A 27,649-nucleotide genomic window follows, 5' to 3' on the forward strand; every position below is an offset into this window, starting at 1 on the left:
AGTGGGCATGGCGGAAGTGTACCCCATGTGGATTATAGTTCGTAAGGAAGCGATGCGGGTGAGTTTGAGAAGACTCGGGTGGTGTTTCCGCTGGAGCTCAGTATGAAGTGTAGCACGTTATTGTATATAATATTTCGGATGCTGTTGCCCCCTTGGAATTTATTGGAATATATTAAATAAGCTCACTGAAGTGGAACGTGTATAGTTAGATATGACAGGATAGTTAATGTGTCCTGCTTCTCCTCCATTGATGCTTCGGCACGTGATTACCTTGAGCGCCAGTCCTCCTGTTGTGTTGATTTATTTCGTCTTTCCTTTACACACATCACTACCCCAACTGTTACCTGGACGGACGCTTTTCTAATTAAACTAACGATAAAACAGGCTGCACATTAAGAAAAAAGTGAATCAGAAATAAGTAAAATGGTCTGCGTGACAGCATGCAGTCTGAAGGAATTTACCATATAGTTTGATAAAGTTTTGGTTGTTGCTGAGTAGATGAGACACAAACAGTATTGCATAGAATTGTTTAAGGAAGAATTACTGCAGAAATTAATGAAGAAATACTGAAGAATTAAAAAATGTAACTGATCCACTATAAAGTCTTATCATATTAAACTGGTGTCATAATCGTCTTGAGGTTTGTACCATGTACCTCCTGGATATTGTACATGAATAACTCCGGAGCTTTGTGCTTATCCCATATTACAGGGAATTTGGGGGTAACGTGTGCCCTTTGTAACTTGTGACCTGTATCACGCAACTGAATGAAATGTTCTGAAACAATCCGTGTGACAAAATGATCTTTTAGTAGTGAAATAATTGTGTTCTGTTAGATGTACTAAGAAGTATCGAGATGCTGTCCCGTCCTAAACCTGGAGAGTCCGAGGAGGATCTCTTGAACTTCCAGAGCCAGTTTCTAGCTGCAGGCGCTTCTGCAGCAGCCAAGGTTGTCAGAAAAGCTGATAAGAGGAAGGGAACCACAGAGCATACGGTCACCCCAGGCCAAGAGGCAGACCAAGGAAGAGATGTTGTAACACTACCGGGTAAGCTGTCACAGTTTTCTTACTGATCTATGTCCCTCTTGGGAAACAAATTATTTTTTAAGTTTTAAGGGTCTGTGATTTCTATTTTCGTATATATAATGGAATTAAACACTGTGTATATACCACCTAACCCTTCCTTTAGCAAAGCGTGGGTTTTACAGGAGTCAAACCTACTTTTTATCACAGCTTTAATTAATGTAATAATATTTTCATCTCAATATATATTGAATGTTGTTCAGACTAGTTTCACCCCAGTTAAAGCCATACACGGGGTTAATGTCTAGATTACCTTGGAAAGTAGGAAGCTTATGTCTTTACAGCGGAATCCCTTACGTTAAGTGTATGTTTGAGTATCCTCGACTTTCATTCTGTGTAAAACTCCTACAAAGCCAAAGCTATAAGAAGACATTTCATAATTGAGTTGGTAGTTCACTGGCAAGCAGAAAAGAAGAAAAATAAAACAGAAAGTAGCTCCTAGTAGCCCCTCTGGGCTATTTTCATGCATAAACAAAACCCTTTTTTCATAGTAATACTCCTTTTAAATATTTTTTTGTTGTGTTGCAGAATTCCCTGATTTGCCTCCTATTTTGACCCCGGGACCAACCAAGAAATCTAAGTTTGCAGGCCAGAGAGTCCATTTTGCAGATGAAGACCCAGAGGACTTATTGGACCAGCATGATGATCACATCACGGCAGTTTTCACAAAAATCATTGTAAGTATCCTTGACTGCAGTTTTTCTCTCTTTGTATAGAACAGGGGTGCAGAACTCCAGCCCTCATGTACAAAATCATGTTTTTGTTTACATGTTATGTGTTTTTTTTGTAGCTGTCATTGGAGCACTTCCAATTTCTAAATCACTTTACAAGGTTTGAGAGATGCTGCTAAAGTTCTGTCTTTTTTGTTCCAGGAACGAGACACCAGTAGTGCCGTTATCACGGCTCCAATGCCTACTGGAGAGGCCTTTCCTCAGGTTTTTCACCGATCTGTGATCCCCAGTGAGGTAGGTGAGGCCATCATAGAGCTTGTGGAAGTCATTGCCTATGGAACATTTATTGTCCACCACAAATTGGTAGCTGCCTGTGTTTGTCCCTTTTGGGCTAAGTTTATTTATTAGATAGAATGTAATGCATTAGTTATACAGGCATTATTCTCTAAAATGGCAATTTACTGGAGAGATAGAAACATAGACGGAATGGGCTGGGTTCGAAGCCATATCAAAGAACTTGTTACTGCCTTTTGTCCACAGAACCTTCAGCTCTGTGTATTACAGGACTCCACATACCTCAGTTGCCATGGCGACTAGAAACCACTTGGTGGCGCACAGGGTTTTGCAGGGCTGCCATCACGAATTTGGTGTAGTGTGTGCCTGGAGGCGCCCAGCCGGTTACATAATGCACACTACGTGACCCGAATTGGCGCCTCAAGTCACTTGCTTTACCTTACTACAGCAGGAAAGCATAGTGTGTTGGATGCGCAATGCCAGAAGGGCAGCGGCGTGGAAAGGGTGTATGTGGGTGTGTGTGTATACTATAGTGTCAGAGTCAGTGTGCATGTGTGTATGTGTATTGCGCTGTAGTCAGTGTGTGTATTGTGTTGTGAGTATGTGTATACTATATTATAAGTGTGTATGTGTGCTAAATGTAAAGTGCTAGAGTTAGTGTCTGTGTAAATGTGTAGTGCCAGAGTCAATATGTCTACGGTATGTAGACATGTCTACTTTGATGGCTCGATTCAGTTTGCATGTTCAGGTGTATACGAGTGTGGTGCTAGCGTGTATGCTGTTGTTTAAGCAACAGTATGGCATTAGCATGACTGTCTGTCAGCATATAGTCTTAGATTGTGTGTATTAGTGTACTGTGTTGGCATGTGTGTTGCTGTAGTTTGAACAGGAACAATTAATATAAACAATGTAGATAGACCTGTCCTAACTTGTGACATTTGCCTTTAACCTGTTCTTAAAAAAAAAATCCACTAAATCTACGTCACCGTGTATTTTGATAAAACCATTTTCCTTATGTCAGTGGCAAAACCTTGAAATCCACTATGCTGTACAATGAACTCCTGTTTCCTTGGAAACTAGAAAACATGATGGATTTCTTTGCTTGCTTGGAAAAGACAGCTCATTACCAAGGAAGCAATCAGAGGAGAGGCTGCGGCAGACATTGTTAATTTCATCTAACGACCCATTGGTTATAAACATCATTGTAGCACAAAATAACCCTCTAGTTATAAGTTACACCTTAGAACCCCTTTTCGCGCAGAACCACATGGTTTTCGTTTTGCTGCTGGAGTTTTCAACTGTTCTGCTCATTGTGCCTTTGTAGTGTATTCTTTGGTAAATATTGATTTTTTTTTTCAAGCAAAAAATCTGACAGATTATGGTTTGGGTGTTTGGAACAAAAGATGTTAAATGCAGTATCTATAGCTTTAAGATCTTTGGTATCTTTGGTGTTTCTTCTTCCATGGTAATCAAAGCAAGAATGGTCTTTAAAACCTATTAATCTCAATTATAAATTAACGAAGCAGTGAAGTGTATATGGGTTAAATGCCTCATAGCAGGGATCACAGCATATGAACTTCCAGTTTTATTATTTGTTTTATTTATTATTTGTTCGAACTTCTGGGATTTAGGTTCATGTTTTCCAGCTGTGATATCCATTGAAGGAATAAACTAGGCATTTTTAATACAACATTCCCATCAATTCCCATGATCCATCACGGAAGATTACTGGTAGCCCATGTGGGAACAATCCATGACTCCAATTATCAGCAAAGCAATAGTAAAATAGTTGGTTTAAAACATCTGGTTATCCATCTCATAGCAGCCAATCCCTAAATATTATTCTCCATCCAGCTAAAACAACCTCAACATTAGCATCCATTCTCCCCTTAAATAATATGTTCACCTATTTCTACATACGCATATTGTTGTCCCACACACCTGCGCACCCTTGAGGTGGCTGCTCCTGCAGCTCCCCTATGCTCCAGCACTCACCTCCTTGAAGGTCCCCGTACGTCCTGACTCAGTTGCAGTCGATACTGGATAAGGCTTGGCTGCAATCATATTTTAAGGTAAAACAGAAATCCAGCATAACTGAGGTCAAGTTACTGACCATACTAAGAGCAGTCAGATCTCAGTGTTCATGATCACGTAAGAAGACTTTCTTTCTTGGGTTTCCCCCGATTTAATCTGCAACCCCTGATGCTCTGTACAAGCCCAGCCTCATGTTATGATTTTCCATACCCTGTCCCTGATTCATTACTGTCGTGTGTATAACTGCCTCACATCTCCATCATTCTTCTGGTGTCCCTCAAGGCATAACCTCTCTGGGAAAGGACACTGCCCCAGGTTAATGCAATGTTACCTTGATTTTGTTTTTGTTGCTGACTTGCTTGGTTACTTTATTTTTATAATATAAATAATATTAAGTGTGATTTAAAAAAAAAAATGTTTTAATTTCAGGATATGCAGAGTCCTGGGAAAATAAGTATATTTGCACAGAAAATGGCTGCGAAGAAGGCAGCAGAAGCAGCAAAACCAACTTCTGTCCCCACAACAGATCCCCAAAGATTTCCTTTATCCAGTGTTAGAAATCCCCAGCTGGATGATGAAGTCAGCCCATCCAAACCCACTGGTAAGGCAAGTGATAAGGTGAATGAGACATATCTTCTCACAGCTTCCTAGATTGATATATATATATATATATATATATATATATATATATATATATATATATATAATATACTATATGGTGGGTGGCTATTCAAAGGAAATCTCATGTATGTGTTCCAGTAGCTCCTATATTTCCTCCGTCTATTGAGCTCTCTTTAAGAACATTCTTAAATATCTTATTGAAGAATCTGTATTATGAACAAAGTATGTTGTGTTTTGTTACATTGTTTAGTCATGTTGGCAGGTTTATTGTCTATACAATTTTGATGATCCTGGCTTTGACATTAATGAACATATTTTGTCTTCTACAAGAAGGGTCATGCATATTGCATTATTATATACATTATACAGAACTGTGTGTGGTCACAGATTTAGTGAAACAACTTCAATTGTTTCTACTCATAGCAATACATCAAAAGGTCTTGGTTTAGTGCCTAACCCCTTCTTTATCATGTTTCAGGCGAATTGAACATAGACAAGCCCCGCCTCATCACAGGTGAGGGTCTCCAAAGTTCTTCTGGACATGAAGAAGCCCAGAGGATACATCAAGAAAATTTAGAAAAGCTGAAGGCCTTGTCTCAGCAGGATGTAATACAGGAACAAGGGAGGCTGCTTTCACAGCTTGGTAGGCGCATACATTTTCATGCTTCCTTATAAACAATCGCATATAAAGCCTTAGCCCAGGGGTCGAAACATTTGATTTGGATCTAGGAGCCAGACAATTACAATTAGGAGCCATTTTTTTTTGTTCCCCAATCATGTTTTTATTTTCATATATTACCCCCTGGTCTGGAGTTAAATGATGTTTATTAAGGCAATACAACATAAAACACACCTTTCTCTAGCGATCCACCACTTTGTATGGTACTGCAGTTAACCCCTTCGTATTTTTACTCCACAAGGACTTAAGCTTGTATGTTTAACCATTATTTTTACATATACACACACTAACACCTTACAGTAACACACACACGCTAACATTGTACATGCATGCTGACATACACACTCATGCTAATGCCATACTGTGACATACACAACACCATACACACTCATGCTACACTCTTATACACATGCGAACACTATCCAACAACATACACACACTTTAACACTTCACACTCAATCTGACACTACAGTGCAGTAGACATACTGACTATGGCACTATACATTTACACACACACTGATTCTAGCAGTATACATATATCACACATACACACTGATACTACAGTATACACACTCACTCACTCACAGACTGACTCCAGCACCATACATATACACACTGACTTACACTACAGCATACACTCGTATACACACTACTCCACCCCACATTGCTGCTACCTATCTTCTGCCTTTTTAAATCCAGCACCCTATGCTTTCCTGTGGAGGCGCGGTGAAGCAGGTGCCGTGCAGGGCCCAACGGGTCATGTAATGCAGATTATATGTCCATGCTGGGCACCTCACAGCACCCTCTTCACTTCACCGCCAGAGGAAAGCATATGGTACCTGATTCACAAGGTAGCCTTGGCCAATTTTTACCCCCGTGTCCCGCAAAAGCTTGGGCACCATGTTGCCATGGTGACTAGAAACCTCTTCCCTGCGGGGTTTGTCGAGCCCCATCTTCGCCTCTGTTTCCATTTGACATGTTGATTTTGATATTTTAAGAGTTGTCTTTAGGGTGCGTTCTGTAACCGAGGAGTTTGTAAGAGGGTGAGATGTTTAACTCCCCGACTTACGTTATGTATTGTGACTTTCTCTTGCAACAAGGGCTGTGTTAATACTTCATAATGCATCGTGTTTTCAGGGAAATTAAACATTTAACCATCTAGCACACCCACAAACTCTCACCTGTGACTTCTCAGCTTCTCAGTATTTGTAACTTTATCTGATTTTTCCAGAGAAATATGTTATACTATTTGTTTGGTATACACCATTAAATGTGCATTTGTACATTTCTCAGCTGCTTTTCTGCTTTGTTTCTGCTTGTTTTATAAAGACCCCAAGTTGATTGCTTTTTTGAAGTCCAAGAAGGAAGGTAAAGCCACGCAGGACAGAAAATCCCTTCATGGTGTACATGTGAAGCCCCGCGCTGTCCAGCCAGAGAGACCACAACCTTCATCTGCTGCATCTGGCCTGGCTCCAAGAACGGATGCAGAAAAACAAAGCCCGGTGTCAGGTAATCTATTGCTACTGTGACAGGACCTCTGCAGAGAGGATCAATAGCGCTGAAATACTAGGGGTTGAGTTCTGGTTCAGAGAGAGAGGCTGTGAATACCAAACACCACAGATAATTCTCTTCTCAATAATAATCTGAATTACTCTATCCAATGTAGGGCAAGCATTTGTAGTGACACAATTCCCACACAAATGCCTAATGCCTTATATCAATACCTTGCTGACATGACGCATCATTCGAAGAAGACATTTTATGTTCAGGTCTTTGGAAAGCAGCTGAACGATGCACTGCACTGAGTCCCTGGCTTCTGTGTGTGTGTATATGGATCTGTTTTATCATATATAATCATCTAAAAAATGTTTAAATGCATATTAAGTTTTGTGGATATGTACATCAAGAATGAGTTGATAAAGTGAGGAGTACAGAGCCACAAAGACAGAGCATTTTAACCCCAAAAGTAGACAGAGGAAGAGAGACAACAGAAATTGTTATGAACCTGAAAATTATTAGATATAACATACTCTTCCATATTAATATACCAATAATAACCATATCTGAGAGCTTTCTGAATTAGCTTACACTGAAACCATTTACATACGAACTCCTTTAATAGCCTGCCGCCATGATAATGTGATGCAGCGGTGGCATCGATTAGCATTCCTTACATATGTCATCATTATTTAATCAAAGATTTCAGATGTAATATTCCAGTAAAAAAGGCTCTGTTTGGGATGCAGAGATACCATTAAACTTTGGTAGAGTGATAACGAATGCAAAAAACAGAATGTTGCAGAATCTTGTAATACCTTTTTTATTGGACTAACAGTATTAAAAAAAATAGACGAGCTTTCGGGAGTCCTCCCTTTATCAAGTCAAAAGCATTTCTGACCAAGCAAGTGAAAAACACAGTTTAAAACTGACCAGTACATGTTCTGATACAGGGTTAAAAAAGGGGTTAAAACAATTTGCAGACAAAAAACTAAGAGGGTCGTAAATAGTAAATAGTGGCATATACTGCACAGATAAGGCAAGGGGGGGGAGCAGGGGTAAGCGTGTAGGAGAGAGAGAAGAAAAAAAACCAAAAAAAAAAAACCACAGGTTATAGGAAGTTTTGATAGTGTGCTAAGAAGCTCAAATCCACATTAAGTCCTCTGTTTTTACAATCATAAAAATGTATCATTTTGGCTTCAAATGTCTTTCTTTCTTGGGTGTTTTGGAAATGACCTCTCTGTGTTTTGATTTTAAGGTCATGTATGGAGTGACCGGTTTGGGTGAAGTGGTGCCCGACTGGAATGCAAAGGTTTTCTTCATCATGATGTTTGATGGAGTATCTGTGCAGATTCATCCTTTTATTAAGTTGCTGCCAGGTTTCACCGATGTGATTGAGATTAGCTGGTTGTCTGAAGGCCAAGATGGGGGGTTCAGGGAACATTTCTTTTAACACCTTATCCTCTGCTAGTATTGGCTGCAGATCCTTGATGATTTTTCGGATTTCTTCTAGGGCAGGATTGTATGTGGCTACCAAAGGTATGCGTGAGGATGTTTGTTTGTCTCTGTATTGCAATAGGTGTTGGCGTGGTGTTTGTAGCGCAGAGTTAATTTTCTTATTGATGATCCTGGGTTTGTATCCCTTTTGTTTGAGTGTCTCAGACAGTGTTTTTAGATGCATGTCTCTGTCATCAGTGTTGGAGCAGATGCGGTGGTACCTGGTGGCTTGGCTATGGATGATGCCTTGCCAATAAAAAAGGTATTACAAGATTCTGCAACATTCTGTTTTTTGCATTCGTATACACTGGACTAATACGGCTACCCCAAACTACAGTAGAGTGATAAGGAATCCACTGCAGATTGTGTAATCCTGAGAATCAATTATCTGCTTAAGGTCCACTCTAGCTATTCCACTGGTTCCATCTGTATTACACAGCATAATTACATTTCTTAATACAATCTTTTATACAAGATATAATACAGGGCTCGACAAATCCCAGGCGCCAGGTCGCCATGGCGACAGAGAATTTTGTCCTGGCGCCTAGATTTTGTCAGCCTCTTACATCCAGAAAAAATTGTGGATGTAAGAGGCTGAGTCACCACACGGGGGCGCTGCTGCTGCTGTCTGCCCAGGAGTCTGGGCAGACAGCACAGCCACTCCGAGCCCGCCCCCGAGCCTGAGATCACTCCCACGGAGTGAGCCTGTAGGCTGAAAACGCGGTTGCTGCAAAACCAGCAATCGTGTCTTCAGCTGCCACAGGCAGCTTCAGGGAAGGGGGTTGTGTGTTGATTGGGCCCCCACACAAGTGTGGGGACCTGACCCAACACCCCCCAGCTGCCCGATCGCTCCATGAGAGCGACAGTGCAGCGTTAACCCCTTCAATGCCGCGATCGTGGCATTTAGGGGTTAATTCCCGTTTTGTACGGGGCTCTGCTGCTGGTGGTCTGCCTAGAAGCCCAGGCAGGCCAGCAACAGCAAAACGAGCCCCCACAAACCCTGTGATGACTCCTGTAGGCATGGAAGCCTACAGCAGTCATCAAAGACTCCCCCCTTGCAATGGCTGGTCAATAGACCAGCAATTGAGTCCCAGCTGCCAGAGGCAGCTTCAGGGACATGGGAGAGGGTTCTTCGGTCTCCACATGAGGGTGGACACCAGCCCCAACCCTCCCCTGCTGCCTGATCGCTCCCAGAGAGCGACAGTGCAGCGTTAACCCCTTCAATGCCACAATTGTGTATGACACATTCGTGGCATTGCAGGGGTTAACATTTGTCCCCACAACCCCGTGGGGACTAAATATCAGTCAATGCTGTGCTCCAATGGAACATCAGCATTGAAAGGGTTAAAAAAAAAAAAAAAAATAAAAAAAAAACAGCACTGACCCGAAAGTCCAGGGTGCTTCCAGGTCAAATGCTGTGAGTTTAGTAACTGGGCTGATGATGATCAGATCACTCCTGACCAACTGTTAGTTTAAAAAAATCCTGGCTCCTAACTTTTTTACCTGGCGCCTAGATTCACAAAAAATTTGTCAAGCCCTGATATAATATATATAATATAAGTAATTTCCATTGCAGTATAGCCTTTGTTTGCAATATCTTGCTATTATGCTTATTTTTTAGTGGATGATCTCCCAGTCAAGCCTCAGAAGCAATGGGTTAATATGGGTGTTGTGGAGTTTGAGAAGCTGGAGTGGATGAAGGATCTTCCCCAACTGAGGCAGAAGAAAACAGAAAAGGTGTATTTCTATTAGTTGTATAGATTCCCAGCTCCAGTCCTGAGGGCCCCAAATAGTTTGTCCTTAGTACCGACTGTTCCAATGGCTCATTGATCTACAAGTGCTTTAAAAGAGCAGCCCCTGCATTTTCAGGGTATCTTGAAATCAGCACTTTTTTGGGGGGGTCTCGTTTTAGAGCTAGTGCTGAAACCAGATTTGTTATTTGCAGGCCTGAAAAAACATAGACTTTAAAGTCTAGCTAGCTCATTCATTACTTTTAGGAACCATGAAATGAAGCCAATAGAAGATAGCCCAAACTTATGAGTTACCCAGCTCTTTGAATTTTTTCAGCCTTGATTATTTGAACTAATAATCACATTTAAAAAATGTCATATTTAACCCCTTAATGACAGCCCGTACATGTATGGCTCAAAATGCATTGTTTTCAATGGGTTTAGGAACCACCCATTGTCCTTAAGGGGTTAAATATCTAACAATTGCAGGGCTACATGTGGAGCAGGTGACCAGAACATTACACTTGTATCCATGTTGAATGCTCCACTTTATAACTTTACCCCAGAACTGCTCGATTTCTGACTTGATACATGTAACATGGTTCCATGGAAAGCCGATATCCCATACCAAGCAGATAGGTTGGGGCCAATGCCTTGTCTAATTAATGTTTGTATTCTGTTTCAGGGAATGCAAGCAAGGTTCAGTTTAAAGGGAGAACTGATCCCTCCAAACTCTGAAATTCCCACTCACATGGGCCTACACCACCATGGAGAAGAAGCCGAGGTAAAACATTGGTTATTGTTATCTCTGTATCCTCAACACCCAACGTGCTATCACAATACAGTATATGGGATGCCAAGTGGAGGAGCATGTGGAGAATACTGTCATATTCATGAAACATATTTAATAGTTTTTTGCCATTCAGATCCACTTTTATTTGGGTAAAGCATTCAAGCGTGATGCTTAAATATATGCTTGCAGCACTTTTCATTCATATGCATGACATTTCTGTGGGCATATGGAAAACATTTATACAGGAGATCTAATCTTGTTTTTTTTTTGTTTTTTTTTACATTTGTTTGTGTATAGCACCTTCAAAGACTTTACTAAATCCTTGCTACTGTCTTAATGTGTGGCTCAAGGAATGTCAATACCTGTCTTGTAGAGACAAAATGATGTGTATACGGTTTAATGGGGTGGTTGATTGCCACCGAAAAAATACTACATTTTATGTGGTGCTATTACAGGACTGGTCAATCCAGAACAAGTTCCAGCCTCCTAGTTTAGCCAAATCTCCCATACCAATAAAAGTAGGAGTGCTGAAACTAAGAAGGCAGGATTTAAAGTTAGAGGATGAAAAACCGATGGGTGAGAAAATTCTATTTTACAGGAAGGGTAGTAGATACCTGGAAGAGAATTCCTGACTACTACAGGAAAACAGTAAAAAAAAGTGTGCTGTGTATAACACTAATGAGTAAAAAGTGATTCAAAAAGGACATACTAGATGGGCCAATTGGTTCTTTTCTGTCTCACCTGAAAATCATGTATATTTTTGTTGCTGCCTTAGCTAATTCCCCAGCAAAGGTTAAATTGAGTTGTTTTGTTCATTGAGTTGTTTCGGAAAACCCAACCCATGGCTCATTACAGCCATCCACTGGATATTATTGTGCTGCTATCAGCGTACAATGTTTGCATGTGGTTTAGTAGAGAAGGGATTAGTGTGTATTGTTTTCAATTGATTTCCTACGTTAGACTTGATTTGTCCAGTTTGAATCCCTCCATATTTCCACACCGCAACTAAGCAAACAGCATTAAAAAAAAAACAAAACAAAAACCCCATGTCCTCGTATTCAGTTTGCGAGAACATTGCTTTGAATGCAGTTTATGTTCAGTTGTGGATTGCCTCTGGTGCCCAGATAGATTGGCGATGTTCTGTTTTCATGTTACGTGGTCACGGCATGCTGGGTTACACAAGCCTACAGGAAATAAATCATTGTGTTAGAATATGACAATGTCCTATTTTGCTGCCAGGTGGAGGAAAAGAAAGTAATCTATTAAATTGTCCCGTTTCAAAGTGTTGGCAGTAGAAGTTCAGACTGGCTTTCATGTATCAAAATGATTCTAATCTGTGTGATCAGTGGCTTGCCTTTTACTAAGTTGCAAAACAGAATAGAACCAGACTAATATTCTCTTAGCTCCAGGATGCATATTGGGTCTGGGGCTCTTCAGAGATGAATACATTGGTGTCAATGTTTTGTTAGGTATTTTTGCATTGTAATAGTTGTTTTATTTATCACTTCTGTCTCAGTAACCTCTTTCCAGATTTTATGGTCCCACCAAGTCTGAGAAAATACATAGATTCTGGTTCAATGGGCCATGAGAAGTTTACAGGGCTTATGGCTCAGCATTAGCAGGAGACTTGCGATGGCTCACCATCCTTAATTGTGGCATTTGTATGAGTTGGGTTGTACATGTCTGAGTTCCCCTCCTGATTCTCTCCTTTTTACAGAGAGCCGGCTACTCCCTGCAGGAGCTCTTTCATCTCACCCGCAGTCAGTTCATCCAGCAAAGGACGCTGTCTCTGCAGGTCTTGGGACGCATTGTTCACAAAGTAAGAAAGGAACTTGTTTATTTTTTTGTTCTGTTTTCTATGTTATTTTATATATATTTTTTTATAAGTGAAAGAAGTTCAAAGCTTAGCAACATAACAGATTGCTGTCCAGGCATCAAGAGGCAAATAATGTAGATATTGTTAGAATGATCAGGTGTAACTGGAACATACGTCAGTGGAGGTCAATTGCAAGGAAAATTTTGGAGCTAGACAAAATGTTAGGAGGCAGCTTGATGGCTGTAGGACCCATGAAAGAACGTACCCGAAGAGTTCAGTATCGGATTGCACAAAAGGTTAGATGTTATCTTGTTTCTGAGATTTGTCCAGCCTTGATATGCGTCATTTATGTGGCAATAATAAATGTGGTTGTGCCTAATGAACAGAATTGCAGACCAGAAAGCATATATCATAAAGAACTATATCAAAGCAAAATATCGGCTCTCCTAAGAGGGTTCCTAAAACATATCAAACTTTTTTTTTTCCCATTTCTTTTAACCAATGTATGGACTTCATTTGGCTAATTGGTAAATAAGGTGAAATACTGCCGACATGAGCCGTCTGGATTGCTTTGATGTGACCCATACATAATTGGTAGTATAGCCCCCAGAAGAGACTAAGATTATGTTATTGAACTACTTCAATATGTCTAGAAAGTTTACAATTAGGTGAAACATTTGAGTGGAATTTGCACGTGTATAAGAAATATTTTATTAGTACAATTGTGATATGATCGGCTATAGCGTTATAGCCGAATGATAACCTGCATTCGCTTGGCGGTATAGATGAATGCTTGTGACCAGCTGGGAGTGTAGGTCTATATCTAGCCATTTGGAGGTGGGTGCCCATATTAAGAACATTGACACATAAGGGGTTAAGTATAAAAGTGATTCTTGGTAGTCAGTTCCTTTGATTGCAGGGAAAAGACCCTCATTTCAAGCTTTTTATCAGAATTACTTTTTATGTGTAAACTCAGCATTCTGGCACAAATCGTGTTTTATACCTGAATACACGTCACATAAATGCTACACGTAATTTGCTGTGGCTGTTTCTCTAAGGTGGACATTTGTAAAAACTCAAAGCTTAGCACCACCTGTGCCTTATTAAATCCCCACGTTTCTGACTGATTTTGTGTACTTTGTGGTAGGCTAAACAGGGAGATTTCGCCTCCACCCTGGAGGGGAGCGTTCTGCGATTACTGCTGGACGCCGGCTTCCTGTTCTTGCTGCGTTTTTCCATCGACGATGCTACAGAGAACGTCATTGCCGCCTCGGTTCGCACTTTACATTTTCTTTTGGTGTCCCCGGAAGATGAGGTGAGAAATGCATTAACTCAAAATGCAGTTTTTAAATGGTGATTTCAAGGATAGAAGGAAAAAAAGTTTTTCATCCCTAATGGTGAAAAGGTAATTGCCCCCTTCATTACTAAATCAACCAATTAACCAAATTAAATAATTGAGTTCAATTTCACTACCCAACCTTGCTGGTGTAGTTTAGTGGTGTCATTCAGGGCTTGACAAATTTGTTGTGAATCTAGGCGCCAGGTAAAAAAGTTAGGAGCCAGGATTTTTTTAAACTAACAGTTGGTCAGGAGTGATCTGATCATCATCAGCCCCTTACTAAACTCACAGCATTTGACCTGGAAGCACCCTGGACTTTCGGGTCAGTGCTGTTTTTTTTTTTTTAATTTTTTTTTTTAACCCTTTCAATGCTGATGTTCCATTGGAGCACAGCATTGACTGATATTTAGTCCCCACGGGGTTGTGGGGACAAATGTTAACCCCTGCAATGCCACGAATGTGTCATACACAATTGTGGCATTGAAGGGGTTAACGCTGCACTGTCGCTCTCTGGGAGCGATCAGGCAGCAGGGGAGGGTTGGGGCTGGTGTCCACCGTCATGTGGAGACCGAAGAACCCTCTCCCATGTCCCTGAAGCTGCCTCTGGCAGCTGGGGCTCAATTGCTGGTCTATTGACCAGCTATTGCAAGGGGGGAGTCTTTGATGACTGCTGTAGGCTTCCATGCCTACAGGAGTCATCACAGGGTTTGTGGGGGCTCGTTTTGCTGTTGCTGGCCTGCCTGGGCTTCTAGGCAGACCACCAGCAGCAGAGCCCCGTACAAAACGGGGATTAACCCCTAAATGCCGCGATCGCGGCATTGAAGGGGTTAACGCTGCACTGTCGCTCTCATGGAGCAATCAGGCAGCTGGGGGGTGTTGGGTCAAGTCCCCACACTTGTGTGGGGGCCCAATCAACACACAACCCCCTCCCCTGAAGCTGCCTGTGGCAGCTGAAAACACGATTGCTGGTTTTGCAGCAACCGCGTTTTCAGCCTACAGGCTCACTCCGTGGGAGTGATCTCAGGCTCGGGGGCGGGCTCGGAGTGGCTGTGCTGTCTGCCCAGACTCCTGGGCAGACAGCAGCAGCGCCCCCGTGTGGTGACTCAGCCTCTTACATCCACAATTTTTTCTGGATGTAAGAGGCTGACAAAATCTAGGCGCCAGGACAAAATTCTCTGTCGCCATGGCGACCTGGCGCCTGGGATTTGTCGAGCCCTGGTGTCATTGCAGACTTCTCCTTACACACAGCAAAGAAGACTATGAGGTCCAGCCTTCTCTGGACACACAGCAAGGAGAGACTTGGAGGTTCTTGGTATTGAGTATTTTATTGAGTGCACAGGAAGAATCAGCAAGTGTGAAATGACAGCCCCTATTTCAGGATGGATACAATATATTCTAAATAAGATAACACATGTTTTCTACACAATTTGGCATAAAGTGAAAAGTGACACAATTCAGGACAAAATACATTATTGGTCCTCTCCATGTACAAGGTTAGTAAAAGGGGCAAACATGGATCCACTAGTGCTAGTCACTAAACCCAGAGTCCACCAGTTCAGTATTTCTTCCACAGTGGCTAAAACTTTCTTCTGTAGCCATTTTTTAAGACAAACTATGAAAACATTACTTTTTGGCTGCATAAAAAAATCCACTTTGGAGCATGAGTAGAAGAAATATTTTGTTTAATGGTTAATAACACATTTGGAACACTAAAATGCCAGACCAAAAAAATCTAGGTGCATTTTTATCACAGACTTTTTATATAAATTATTATTTATTGTTTTATATGCGTAATCATATTCCTTAGCGCTGTACAATGGGTACAGAAACAGGTGAGGAGCTCAAACGAGCTTAAATCATACACATCCAAAGGTAAAGTCTAGGGCTGCAACTAACGATTATTTTCATATTTTCATACATTTGGTGGCTCTCTCCACCAAATGTATCGGTTTGTCTTAGTCTGTCAATTCTTGTCTTGTCATATCCCTTGAATTTATGTATTGTATTAAGCGCTGCGTAAACTGTGCTATATAAATAAAGGATAATAATAAAATTTTCATAATCGATTAGTTGGCCGATTATTTTGTCGATTAATCGATTAATCGGATAAAAAAATGAATGTAAATTTTTCATTTATTTAAAATAATTTAATAAACAAATGATGTTAAATACAAACAGCAGAATAAAAAAAAACTTTGATAAAATGCATTTCTTGTCTTTATTTCCCAACCAGCCCCCCCAATTTATGCACATTTGAGCCCAGGCTTGCCACGCTGCCTCCCACATGCCACTCCACGCTGCCTCCTGCATATGCCACGCTGCCTCCAACATATACCACTCCACGCTGCCTCCCACATATACCACTCCACCCCCACATATGCCACTGTGCCTGATACGCCTTATACCCCCTGATACACCACTCCATCCTCCCCAGACATGCCACGCTGCCCTCCCCACATATGCCACTCCACTCTACCCCAGATATGCCGTATACACCCTGATACACCACTCCGTCCTCCCCAGACATGCCACGCTGCCCTCCCCACATATGCCTGATATAATGTATATGCCTTATACCCCCAGATATGTCACTCTGTCCTCCCCAGATATGCCTTATACCCCCCCCCGATATCTCATAGTCCCCTCATAGAGTCACAGACCCGTTCGCATCACACTGACACCATACTTTTATAAATAAATATCTTCACGGCCCCCAGGATTTAGATTCCCCTTAGTCTGCCCCCCTTTACCTCTAACTGCGCCTTAAGTTAACTTTATTAAATTAATCAAATTAACCCTCAGTCCTCATTATTAAATTAACCCTAAACACCCCATCAACCACAGCATCCCCTAAATTAACCCTAAACACCCCATTAACCATAACTGTCCCTAAATTAACCCTAAACACCCCATTAACCATAACTGTCCCTAAATTAACCCTAAACACCCCATTAACCACAGCATCCCCTAAATTAACCCTAAACACACCATTAACCACAACAGCCCCTAAATTAACCCTAAACACCCTATTAACCATAGCTGCCCCTAAACACCCCATTAACCATAACTGTCCCTAAATTAACCCTAAACACCCCATTAACCATAACTGCCCCTAAATTAACCCCCACCTCCCCTAACTTTCAGTAGCCCAAATATTAATTTTATACTTACAGTTAGATGAGTGTCACAGCCATGTGGTTCTGGCCTTCTGGGAGAAGGAAGGGGCGGGGCCAGTTGTCAAAGTGATTACAGGGAGGGACTGGTAAACTGCTGCTGTGAGTCAGACTAAACGGATTATATAATGAGGGGTATTTTTCAGAGTGTTTGCTCTGGAAAAAACCCTCATTTTATAATCGATAATAATCGATTCAACTAATCGATAATGAAATTCATTGGCAACGAATTTCATTATCGATTATTATCGATTTTATCGATTAGTTGTTGCAGCCCTAGTAAAGTCCTTCCTAAAGGTATATGATGGTGCTGTTCGACCTTTATATTTTTATTTGTTTACATCTAATTTTCCAATTCTGATCATTTTTTGAAATTCATATATCAATCTATTATATGTATTTATATTCATACATATTTTTATTTATAGACACTTGTTTGATTATCCTTCTGTCAAACAGGAATACCTAGACATGACCTTTTCATGGTATCAAGGAACTAAAACCTTCCCTTTCCTACCAAATCAAGAAGAAGAGGATGACTATGATGACGATGAAGATGAAGTAGCGGAAGGTAAAAGAACTGGAAAAGAACACCTCAAACAGTCTAAAGAAGAAAAGAAGTCGGATGCTGACATTGCCCGTTATGATGCTATAAAGGTAAGACAGAGCTGACCTCCAATCTCATTCTAATGAAATAGCAACACCTCTTTTCCATTGCTTGAAAACTAAGGCCGTAGCTGCCATCTCAGGCTGCGTTTCAGAGCCACATTATCTATGAAATGTAATAGTTCACTTCCCATAATTAAGACAGTAAGATCGTAATAGTGACAGTGGGGGAGAAATATAAACATGTTGATGAACATTATTCTGCTGATTCTCAGGGTCTTCTGAAGACAAAGCTGCTTCACCGCCTCAGGTACATATTGGAAGTTGTGCGTCCAGATCCTTCTGTAGTTCTGGATATTTTGGCTATTCTTACCCGTGTGGCCAGACACTCTGCCGCAGCTTGCAGTCAGGTAACAATGAAAATGACTAAGTTATAATGACTGTGTCATATAAACTTCTGCTTAGTGTTTTGTATTGTATCTAATCAAGCCTGCTTACAACTTTTGCTTATTATTTTCTAGTCAACATAATTGCCTGGTATAAATGCTAAAGTGCATGTATCAAGAACTGCTGTTAGTTCCTCCAGAATCTACTCATTGTTTTTGTTATTGCTCTCTAGTTTAATTATTAGCGTTACATCCCTGCACCAGTCTTGGTCCTTCCTATAATCCTATGGGTTAATGTGTACAATTATTATGCAAATATGTACTATTTCTTCTCTCCTTTCCACAGCTTCTGGATTGTCCACGGCTGATAGAGACCATAGTAAAAGAGTTTCTGCCTATACAATGGAGTGCGCAAATGGAAACAGGTGACCCTCAACCTCCTAGCCTGCATGACGTTCCTTGTTCTGCTGCCATGAAGTTCCTGAGGGTGGTGGCGTCTTCTGGCCGTCATGCCGCAGCAAGACTTGTAAGAATACAGAAGCTGAAACTAAATCAGCCATTTTTGGGGTTATTGCATTTTGAAATATAGACACACACCTGTACCTTTATGTGCTTTCTGTAAACATATTCGATTGTTTTAAGTGCAATAGCATGTGACAAATATCTTCAAATCTTGTGTATGATATGTAGCTAACAGATACATCAGCTTAGAACATTTGGAAAGTGACACAGCTCTAAACACAGTTTGCTAAGATCCCTTAGATCACCTGGATCCCTGTCACAAACCCAAGCATCTCACCTCTGTCTGTGAGGGGAAAAAACCTCCTGGTGTGCACCGCTAACCAGAATTATTGACTTGCAGCTAAACACATTTGACTTGAAGAGCCGCCTTTGCCGATTTGTGGCCCAGGAACCCCAAGACCTTCCTCTGCCGAGAGAGGAAGCTGAGAGGCTGAACACGGAGACCTTTCGGCTGTGGGCTGTGGCTGCAGGCTACGGTCAGGCCTGTGACCTGTACAGGTGGGCTGAGATCCAGTAATGATAGAACTGCTTACAATATGATTACTCTGTTAGATACTAAAGCACCAATACGGTTTCAGACTGTGTGCGCATTCAGATGGGTGCCTCTGGGTGTGTCAGTGAGTGGCCGCTTGCTTACATTTTATTCCTTCCATTTCCGGAAGGAAGAGCCAGATACGAAAGCTGACCATGATCTCTAAGGGTTTGCTACAACTCTCAACATTAAAAAAAAAGTAGGGCTGTAAGTTTAGTGGGGGGGGGGGGGGAGAGACGACTACATTTTAATTTCCAAGCCTGGCACAATGTCAAAGAAAAAGTAATTCCTGTTAGGCTGATAATGGCTGATGATATATATATGTATTTTTTTTTGCTTTATGGAGTGAAGTAATAAAGCACTCCTTTTGCTTATATCTCTCTCCTATGTCTGTGTTTAATGTCAGGGAGCTGTATCCGGTCCTTGTGAGGATCCTACAGGCCCTGCCCCACCTTATCGCCTCCTCGAGGACAAAGGACTCCTTACCCCGGCTCTCAGTTCAGCGGGCCGCGGCTGTTGTTGTCTTGCTCACCCATGTGACTCAAACAGCAGGTTGTACGGCGGAACTGGAAGCCCAGCTTCACAGGTACAGTAGCTGACAGTCAGTTAATAACGCACGTGCGGCCTTATCCCCGTGTACTCCTTGTGTAGTCAATAAAATTCTCAGATAACAGAAATATGGGTATTGGGAAAAACATTTAAAGGGACTTTATAGGATCTGCAAACTCTGGGAGATGTGACAGTGCAGCCTTTCTGTAACAATCATTTTGTACAGTAATTGAAGTTATAAATCACTTTTAAAAATCACATGGAATTCAATAAAAAGAGCTATTTCAGAAATCATTGGTTAAGATGTCTGGTAACAGAGAAACTATAGGCCTCTGCGAACCATTCTACAAAGACCTCACTTGTCAGGTGAGGGGGCGGACAGTGAAAGTTTAATGGGTAAGAATTATAATGTCTTGCTGTCTGTTTTAAAACACAACATTACCTGTCTTTTTATGAAAATGTGTCTAAATCATGTCTGCTGTTCAGTCCTGACATGAAACAAATTGTAATAATTAGCAAAAACCGACAGCATCAGTTGGAGGGTGGCACCTATTACAGCTTGGATTTAGGAACCCACATATGGCACCACAGTAGAATTGTATCCAGTTAAACAGGAAAACATATCTGCTACTTGTACTTGCTAGTGCTCCAGAAGACTCGGGCCAACAAATCCCTCCTCCACCTGTATCATGGGCTCATGTGACCGGACTCCTACCTTTGGTGGAAGAAAGCCTAAGGAGGGTTCTACAAGAGATTTCCAACCCAAGTTCCTGGGATGCTCTGCAACCTCTCACTACGGCATCCATCAACTTTGTAGCATCCTTCTACCAGGCTGCCAGTCGGCAGGTGGGTCAAAAGGAGTATTTGATTGCTTAGCCACATTTTTACCATAATCCCCAGAATAAAACTACTTTTGCTAACACAGTGGAGCTTTAAATAATAGTCTGATGATTCTAAACCATTACACTGTTAATTTTATCAATATTTCTTGAAATGATTACAAAACAGACAGTAAGTCATATTAACTCTAAAACTGATCTATGTTTATGTCTATCACAGCCTTCCCTGAATACTGTTACATGTAATGAAGAAATAGAAAGATTGGCTGCTGATATTTTTCTTCCATTCCTGCATCATCCAACGACACAGTCAATGTGGGACCTTCTCAGGTGAAAGCTGTTATGTTCCCAAGTTCATTTTGTTTGCTGCTTTCGCAGATATACTATTATACATGAACATGTTGGTGTATAAGTTATTTATCCAAAGCAAGTCAAATCCTTCTATAAAATAGCTTCTGGACCAAGTTCCATTCGTGGCTTATAAATTGAGAATCTGGGATCTGGCCAAACTCTTTGAGGTCTATAACTTACAAATCTTTGAATAGACTAAGTTTTGGATTTGTATTGGTGTTGGCGCAACGGTTTGAAATCTTTTGAGTTTATAGGCTCTGGTGAGCTTACCTCTTTTATGTGCATTGGGATCCCACCCTAAGCAGATAGTTCATCCCCTAAAGCTCAACATGAACTCACGTTTATGAATCGGGACAACTTGGTATTTGAGGAGATCTTTTTGTGTGCCAGGGGAAATTACAGCTTATTGATTATTTTATAGATACATGATGATAAATATTAGCTCAAGTACTGTGTTGTAAAATCCTTGGAATAAATCCAAAGTCTGCCACAATCTTCATAAAATAATTGTTAAGGGTTTTTACTGTAAGGTGATTTTTTATTTTATTTGTATGAAACCTGTAATTTCTCTCTTGCCCAGTTTCTGCATTTCTCAGTCTTTTTTCCTTTTTTTTTTTTTTTTTTTTTTTTTAATACAGATCTTGCTCTGTGGTCTGTAACCCTCTTTCCTGTTCACCTCTGCCTGAGTCTGTCCCCAGCATTGTGACATTGAGTTGCACAGGTGATAAACCCCCTTTAAGCCTTGCTGGGAAGAAATCCCCGTTCTCCATCTTGACCTCTGTCTTGAACCTTATCTGCAGAATCACCAAAATCCATAAAGGGCTGGTTAACAAGGTGAACTTGCTAGCTTTTATTTTTGTAAATTTTTTAACTATGTGATTTAATGGACAACACAATTAAACAAGAAAAAATGGATCAATAACAATTACAAGAACTCAAAAGTTCAAAAGTTAAATTTGGATAACATAACTCCTTAAGATAGGACTGTGTTTCACTTACAGTGAAAACAAATGTAGCTATGTCCTAATTTGATGGCGCTATATAAAATAATAAATACATAATAATAATAATGTCCTTTAAGAATGAGCATTTTCCCACTTATTTGGTTATTTCTTCTGCCAATCTCAGATATTAAGTTTTGGATGCTGTATTTGTTTACTCCATTGTTAGTGATTTTTGTTATTATTTCATAGTATACATATTCATTCTTTTTACGTTTTTGGCACACAGTTCTGCTTTGTTCTGGATCACAAAGGGCTGCAGGATTATCTGCAAACTATTTCTAATGCTCCAACTCCACACGTGACTCCTGCTTCCAGTTGGCTTCTTCGTCATGAATATCACCTACAATATTTTGTGTTATCTTTGCTGTATAAAGTGGTAAGTAACCTTTTCACAATCATGTAACAACATTCTTAATGGAATATACCCTTTCTCATGTTACCAAATTATGTAATGCCTACTATTATCTGTTCTTGACTTTCTGCTGGAGCTCTTGTCCAGCTAACATTGAGGTTCAAAAGCAGTGATGTCATTGGTTTGGATTTTTTGTATGTATCTGAGCTAAAACGATCATGTAAAGAGGGAGAATAATGTTTGGGGCCAAGGCTAAGAATTCTAGAAGCAGAGGATCTAAGCTACGAGGGTATATGATGACACCAGTGCCTCTGATTGAACGTCTACTTAGTAGACTCAGAATTTTTCTTTATCTTATTATAATGTCTAGTAGAGATAAGCTAGTGAAGAACAAAAAGCATCTTCCACTATGTGATGCCTTATTTGTTTATTTGTAGAATGCAGTATGTCCTGGTCTTTCCCAGCATGCCTCACTCTGTCACTCCGTCTCTCTGGCCCTGCTGGGCAGTCTATTACCGGGCAGCGAAAATTTGGCTCATAAACTCCTTTCTGTGTTTGCTTTCAACTCTGCCTTTATTCCGTAAGTATTTGCAATATACTGATGTAAAGCTCCCTGGAGCTGGATGTATTGCCTGACTGGTTTGGCCATGTTAGATTCTTATTTTATAACAATGAAATGGTATTGTGTACACAGCTGCACCTTCCCTCTAGTCGTCTCAACCAGAAATAGAATAATTCAAGTTAATTTGGGATAGTGCGCTTCATACAAAATTGACACCTTGCAAACTCCACATATGTACATAAAAAAATATAAAACAAAATATAGTGTAATAAATTTAACACAAGAATGAACTTTAATTAAATGTGGCTAATGGCCACTGCTTATAAAACCCACGTGAGTTTAAAACCCTTATGGTAACTGTGCTCTTTCCTTTACGGATCCAATTCTTCAGGACGGATGTATATTCAATGGCGGGCAGGAAAAGAGTTAATAAATAACAAGTATATTTATTTAAAATATATAAAATATTGTTCTCACATTGAACGAAGAAGTGCTCCCATTGTTAGGGCTGCAAATTCTTATATGACGACTAAAAAATAAAATTTACCAAAAAAAAATTATAGAAATAAAACAAAAAAAAAATCTCTCTAAATCGGCTCTGATCCTCCACGTTTAACCCTTTAACTGGGATTCTTCAGGTATTTCACCCAACTGAAAGGTGAAACGCGTAGTGTGTGGAGTGCACAATCCTAAATTGAGATTTTTACTTAAGGCCATTGGTCAGTTATTCTCATTCTTGTAACATGCCACATTAATGTTTCACAGAGAAGGGAAGGAAGGAGGGCCAGAAGCAGCTGACTTATCTGACATCTTACATATCACCGCTGAAACAAAACCAACAGCCCCTGTGTCTGCCGCTGTGATTTCTGCTACTCCCAGCCGAGGTGTGCTCCTTGAAGATGCTTTCAGATGCCTGCCTTCTATCAGAGCTTGCTATCTGGCTCACTTTTCCTATATGAATCAAGCCCTCTGTAACTCTCAGTTTATCTATCAAGAGAGGACGTGTTTTATCCAATCTGCTATGCTAGCTGAAGCCAGGGGTCCCATATTACCTTCTGACTGGCCATTCCTCCCTTTAATCAACCTCTACAACAAAGTGACTAATGCAGAGACAAAGGGGAACATAGTGAATACCCTTCCACCGGATCTGGTGAATACAGTCACCAGAAATTTGCAGTGGATACTTCTTTTAGAGACGTGGAGACCTGGAATATTGCAGAACATCCCTACGGCTGCTAAGTTGGTCCGTCTTGCCTGCGTCTTCCTTACAGGAGGTGACCTCTTCTTAGAGGCCCCTGTCCATTCATACACCGCGGCCTTACTGGTTCATTACTGTCAACCAAAGGGTCTGGAATCGCTAGTACTTGACGTTCCTCTGCCTGGTCTGGCTTCATTTTATGATTTCTACATGGACCTGTTGGACCAGTTCGAGGGGGTTTCATTTGGTGACTCCTTGTTTGGAACATTTGTGCTTCTTCCTCTGCTGAGACGCTTTGATGTAAAAATGAAGCAGGCTGTTTTCGGGGAGCGTGTAAGCAGTTTGCGGTCTCTCTCTGTGTCCTTAAAAGAGGTAATGTCCTTGTGACTATTAATTGTCTCACTGAGTGGTATATTATTGTAACCTCCGGTTTCAAATTTCTTCATCGTTCAGTGAAACGTACACGCCATAGTCTACCTAATGTACATAGGGACATCAGGTAGACTGGCGTGCACGTTGTCAGAAGCAAGTGTTTCTGAATGATCTTACTGTGTAAGGCCATATTGATTGTACTGGAAGAGCATCACACCATTCAGGAGTGTGAATATTTTAGCCCATTGCTTCTCTTAACGTGACACGGTGTGGAGTTCAGATTATACTTGTATATTTAGCCAAACAAGAAGAAGGAAAAGGGTCCTTTCCACCTACCCCTAAAACCTAATTTGTGGGTTTATCCACTAAAGTGGGAACTTGCAGAATAGTTGTAGTTTCAGCTCCCTGACTTATGCATTATGAAGGAAGAACTTAAATTATCTTCTACTGCAGGAAGAGTTGCCCTTGTATGATGTGTGGTTAAATTATTACTTCGATTTAGAGTTTGCCTTTATTATAGAGTGAACTACTTAATAATGCCTACTAATTGATACATTTTCTATATGGCTATGATATATTTTCTATATTTACTAAAGTATGGTTTAAAGTGAAATTTATTTTTTTTCTTACTGAGTTATCTTTGCATGAAAAAAGGGCAACTCTGGTGCATTTCTCAGTAGGATTTCTCAATACAAAAATTGTGCACCGGTCACTTGATAATGTGCAGATGTCTTTTGCCTTTAGTTTCCAATTCCTCTGGCCCTGTACACTTCTCCTCCTGAAGATAACTTGGATCTTTTGCGACTCTACTTCAGGACCTTGGTGACAGGAGCTTTGTGCCAAGGCCGGTGCCCCATTCTCTATGCAGTTGCCATCGCTCACGTCAATAGCTTCATCTTTTCGCAAGACCACGTGACTCAGGTTTGAAATTGTGCAAAAGCAACAAAATAAAAATGCATACCAATACAAGAGATAATCATAAAAATCAGGAAGTAGTAAATCATTGCTAGTGATCTATGACTGAAGAAGAAAAACATCACTTTTTATTGTGGCATAGGATGTAGAACATTGTGTCCTATTAATACATGGCTTGGCAACACACTCCCAGATGTTGCTAGCATACCAACCCCATCATGATCTCTTTGGATAACAGATTATAGGGGGCCTGTAGTGAGGCACCGACCTTATGGCAGCTACTGGCTTAGTATTGAAACTTGTAAGAAAAATGAAGTGTAACAGTATGGAAATGTCTTCTAAGCTGGACTGAGGACTGCGGGTTGCTATGAAGAAATTTGGAGCGCTCTAGATTTCTTCCGATGTAGTACTCCTCTTACATGCTGTTCCATGCTATTGTCCGATATTCAGCAGCCTTACAGTACTGCCTAAGATGCTGGTCCATCAACACTGGTGGATGTAAGACATCTATAACTAAATGTGGAGTTACGAACATTATTCCTGTTCATTTAGTACTGTTGAATGCCCAGGTATTTCACAGAAATAATACTCTAATCATGAAAAATGTCATGATCTTTTAATTCTTATAGAACACTATAGATGCACGGATTGACAATCCTGTAACTCCATTAGCCAAAAGACAATGCTACCCATTAGCTTCATGGAACATGTTCTCCTCAGCAGATAGATTTCTTATTAAAAAAAGATAACATTAGTGGCTAGGGTAGGGGTAGTTAGGGAAAAAAAACTTATATGAGCCATAATCTGCATTCCTCCATTTAAGCAGCCATAACAAAGAACACAGCATTACTGTGAAAAGCTTTAAGCATGCAGAGCATCTTGTGAAAACTTGGTTTGTAGGTTAAATCTAAGCAATTTTCGTGTTTTTCTTTTTCTATGCAGGATGTAGACGCTGCACGTAAAAGCATGCTCAGAAAGGCTTATTTGCTTGTTGATGAGGTATGTCAGTCCACTTGAAAAACTATTTTTAACATTTTGAGTACTGCTTATCTTTGTCCAAAGCTGGCCCATCTGTATTGCTGTGGCCATTTGTCGCAAATATAACTGTTTACAAATTAATTTTTTTATTGTATTATGTAAATGTAAATATTTCACTAACAGGTTGGCAGTAAAAGCTTATGCACTAATATGGCTAAAACCTGGTGTACAGAAGTACATGAAAAAAAATGAAAGTAGGGTTGATGTAGTAGTAGTTAAAGTTTACTGTCCATAACACCTCCCTGTCTTTAATTTTCTAGGAACTGAAGAAGCATCTCCTGTACTATAAACAGACATCTAGTGACAGCGAGGTTGGCTTTGAACTGTATGACCAGCTACCACCTATTAGACTGAAATACCTGAAGATGGTGATAGAGCCGCAGCAGAAACCAAAATAAGCAATTTAATACTGGACCACCAGTATTTAATACTGGAGCACTTTGACACTTAAACATAGCCTTTGCAGATCATGTTGAACAAGTAACAGTATACCTTTCAAAGTCAATTACCTTAAACTCCAGTGTGTAACAATCCTAAAGATCCTTACAAATATTCCTTTGTGGCTCATACTGAACTTCAGTAATTCAGAATAGCTCATTTTCATATGGAACTGATTGTGACTGTCATTTTAAATACTTTCTGATAATCTTTACACTTATGTCCAATTTGAGAAACATAATATTGTTATCTCTCCAAACAGTGCAAAGGCAGTAGATTCCTTATGTTTGGCCTGTTCTTAGATGTTCAGGCCCAGAGTTGCCTCTGTGTTATAGTGTTATATCCATCAAGAATAGTTTCCAAGCCTGTTATATGTCAAACATCACCATAACATGCATATTTTTCTGTATATGTCTTAAAACTTTACATACCCACATGTTGATGGAAACAAACTTCCTATAAAAATGTATTTTCTGCCTAGTAATTTTCTTTGTTAATGTAAAAATAATTGAAATTAAAATCTAATAAAACAAAGGTTTACTTTGCAATGTTTATTAAATCTGTCTTAAATGACAAAAGAGTATTCTATATCCTTCTGTGGACCGGTGGCCTAACATTGCATACAGCTAAGCGTTTTGGAGAACCCTGGAACATTGTCGCTATAGACACTTGTATTTACTGTGGCAGCGGCGACGTGTGTAAACAACCTATCGCTGCTGGCACGTCTGCACGATGTGCTTTAACAATCTCCCTTGCCGG

The 27,649-nt window shown here is 40.4% G+C and overlaps 1 protein-coding gene across 1 annotated transcript; it reads left to right on the top strand.

Annotated features, from left to right (window-relative positions):
- RPAP1 (RNA polymerase II associated protein 1) lies at nucleotides 1–27,438 on the top strand. The gene is made up of 25 exons (XM_053475696.1): nucleotides 1–58; nucleotides 837–1,046; nucleotides 1,611–1,759; nucleotides 1,955–2,047; nucleotides 4,511–4,682; nucleotides 5,181–5,345; nucleotides 6,711–6,890; nucleotides 9,997–10,112; nucleotides 10,791–10,889; nucleotides 12,616–12,717; nucleotides 13,862–14,029; nucleotides 17,686–17,883; nucleotides 18,108–18,242; nucleotides 18,565–18,744; nucleotides 19,081–19,238; nucleotides 19,679–19,858; nucleotides 20,466–20,667; nucleotides 20,881–20,990; nucleotides 21,650–21,845; nucleotides 22,242–22,391; nucleotides 22,805–22,947; nucleotides 23,695–24,499; nucleotides 25,244–25,420; nucleotides 26,357–26,413; nucleotides 26,713–27,438. The coding sequence occupies exons 2-25, from the start codon at nucleotides 857–859 to the stop codon at nucleotides 26,848–26,850; spliced, it is 4,263 nt and encodes a 1,420-aa protein (XP_053331671.1). The 5' UTR covers nucleotides 1–58; nucleotides 837–856; the 3' UTR covers nucleotides 26,851–27,438.
- Nucleotides 27,439–27,649: the final 211 nt, after the last annotated feature.

This window comes from Spea bombifrons, chromosome 9 (genome assembly GCF_027358695.1).
Source record: "Spea bombifrons isolate aSpeBom1 chromosome 9, aSpeBom1.2.pri, whole genome shotgun sequence".
NCBI classification, from domain to species: Eukaryota; Metazoa; Chordata; class Amphibia; order Anura; family Pelobatidae; genus Spea; species Spea bombifrons.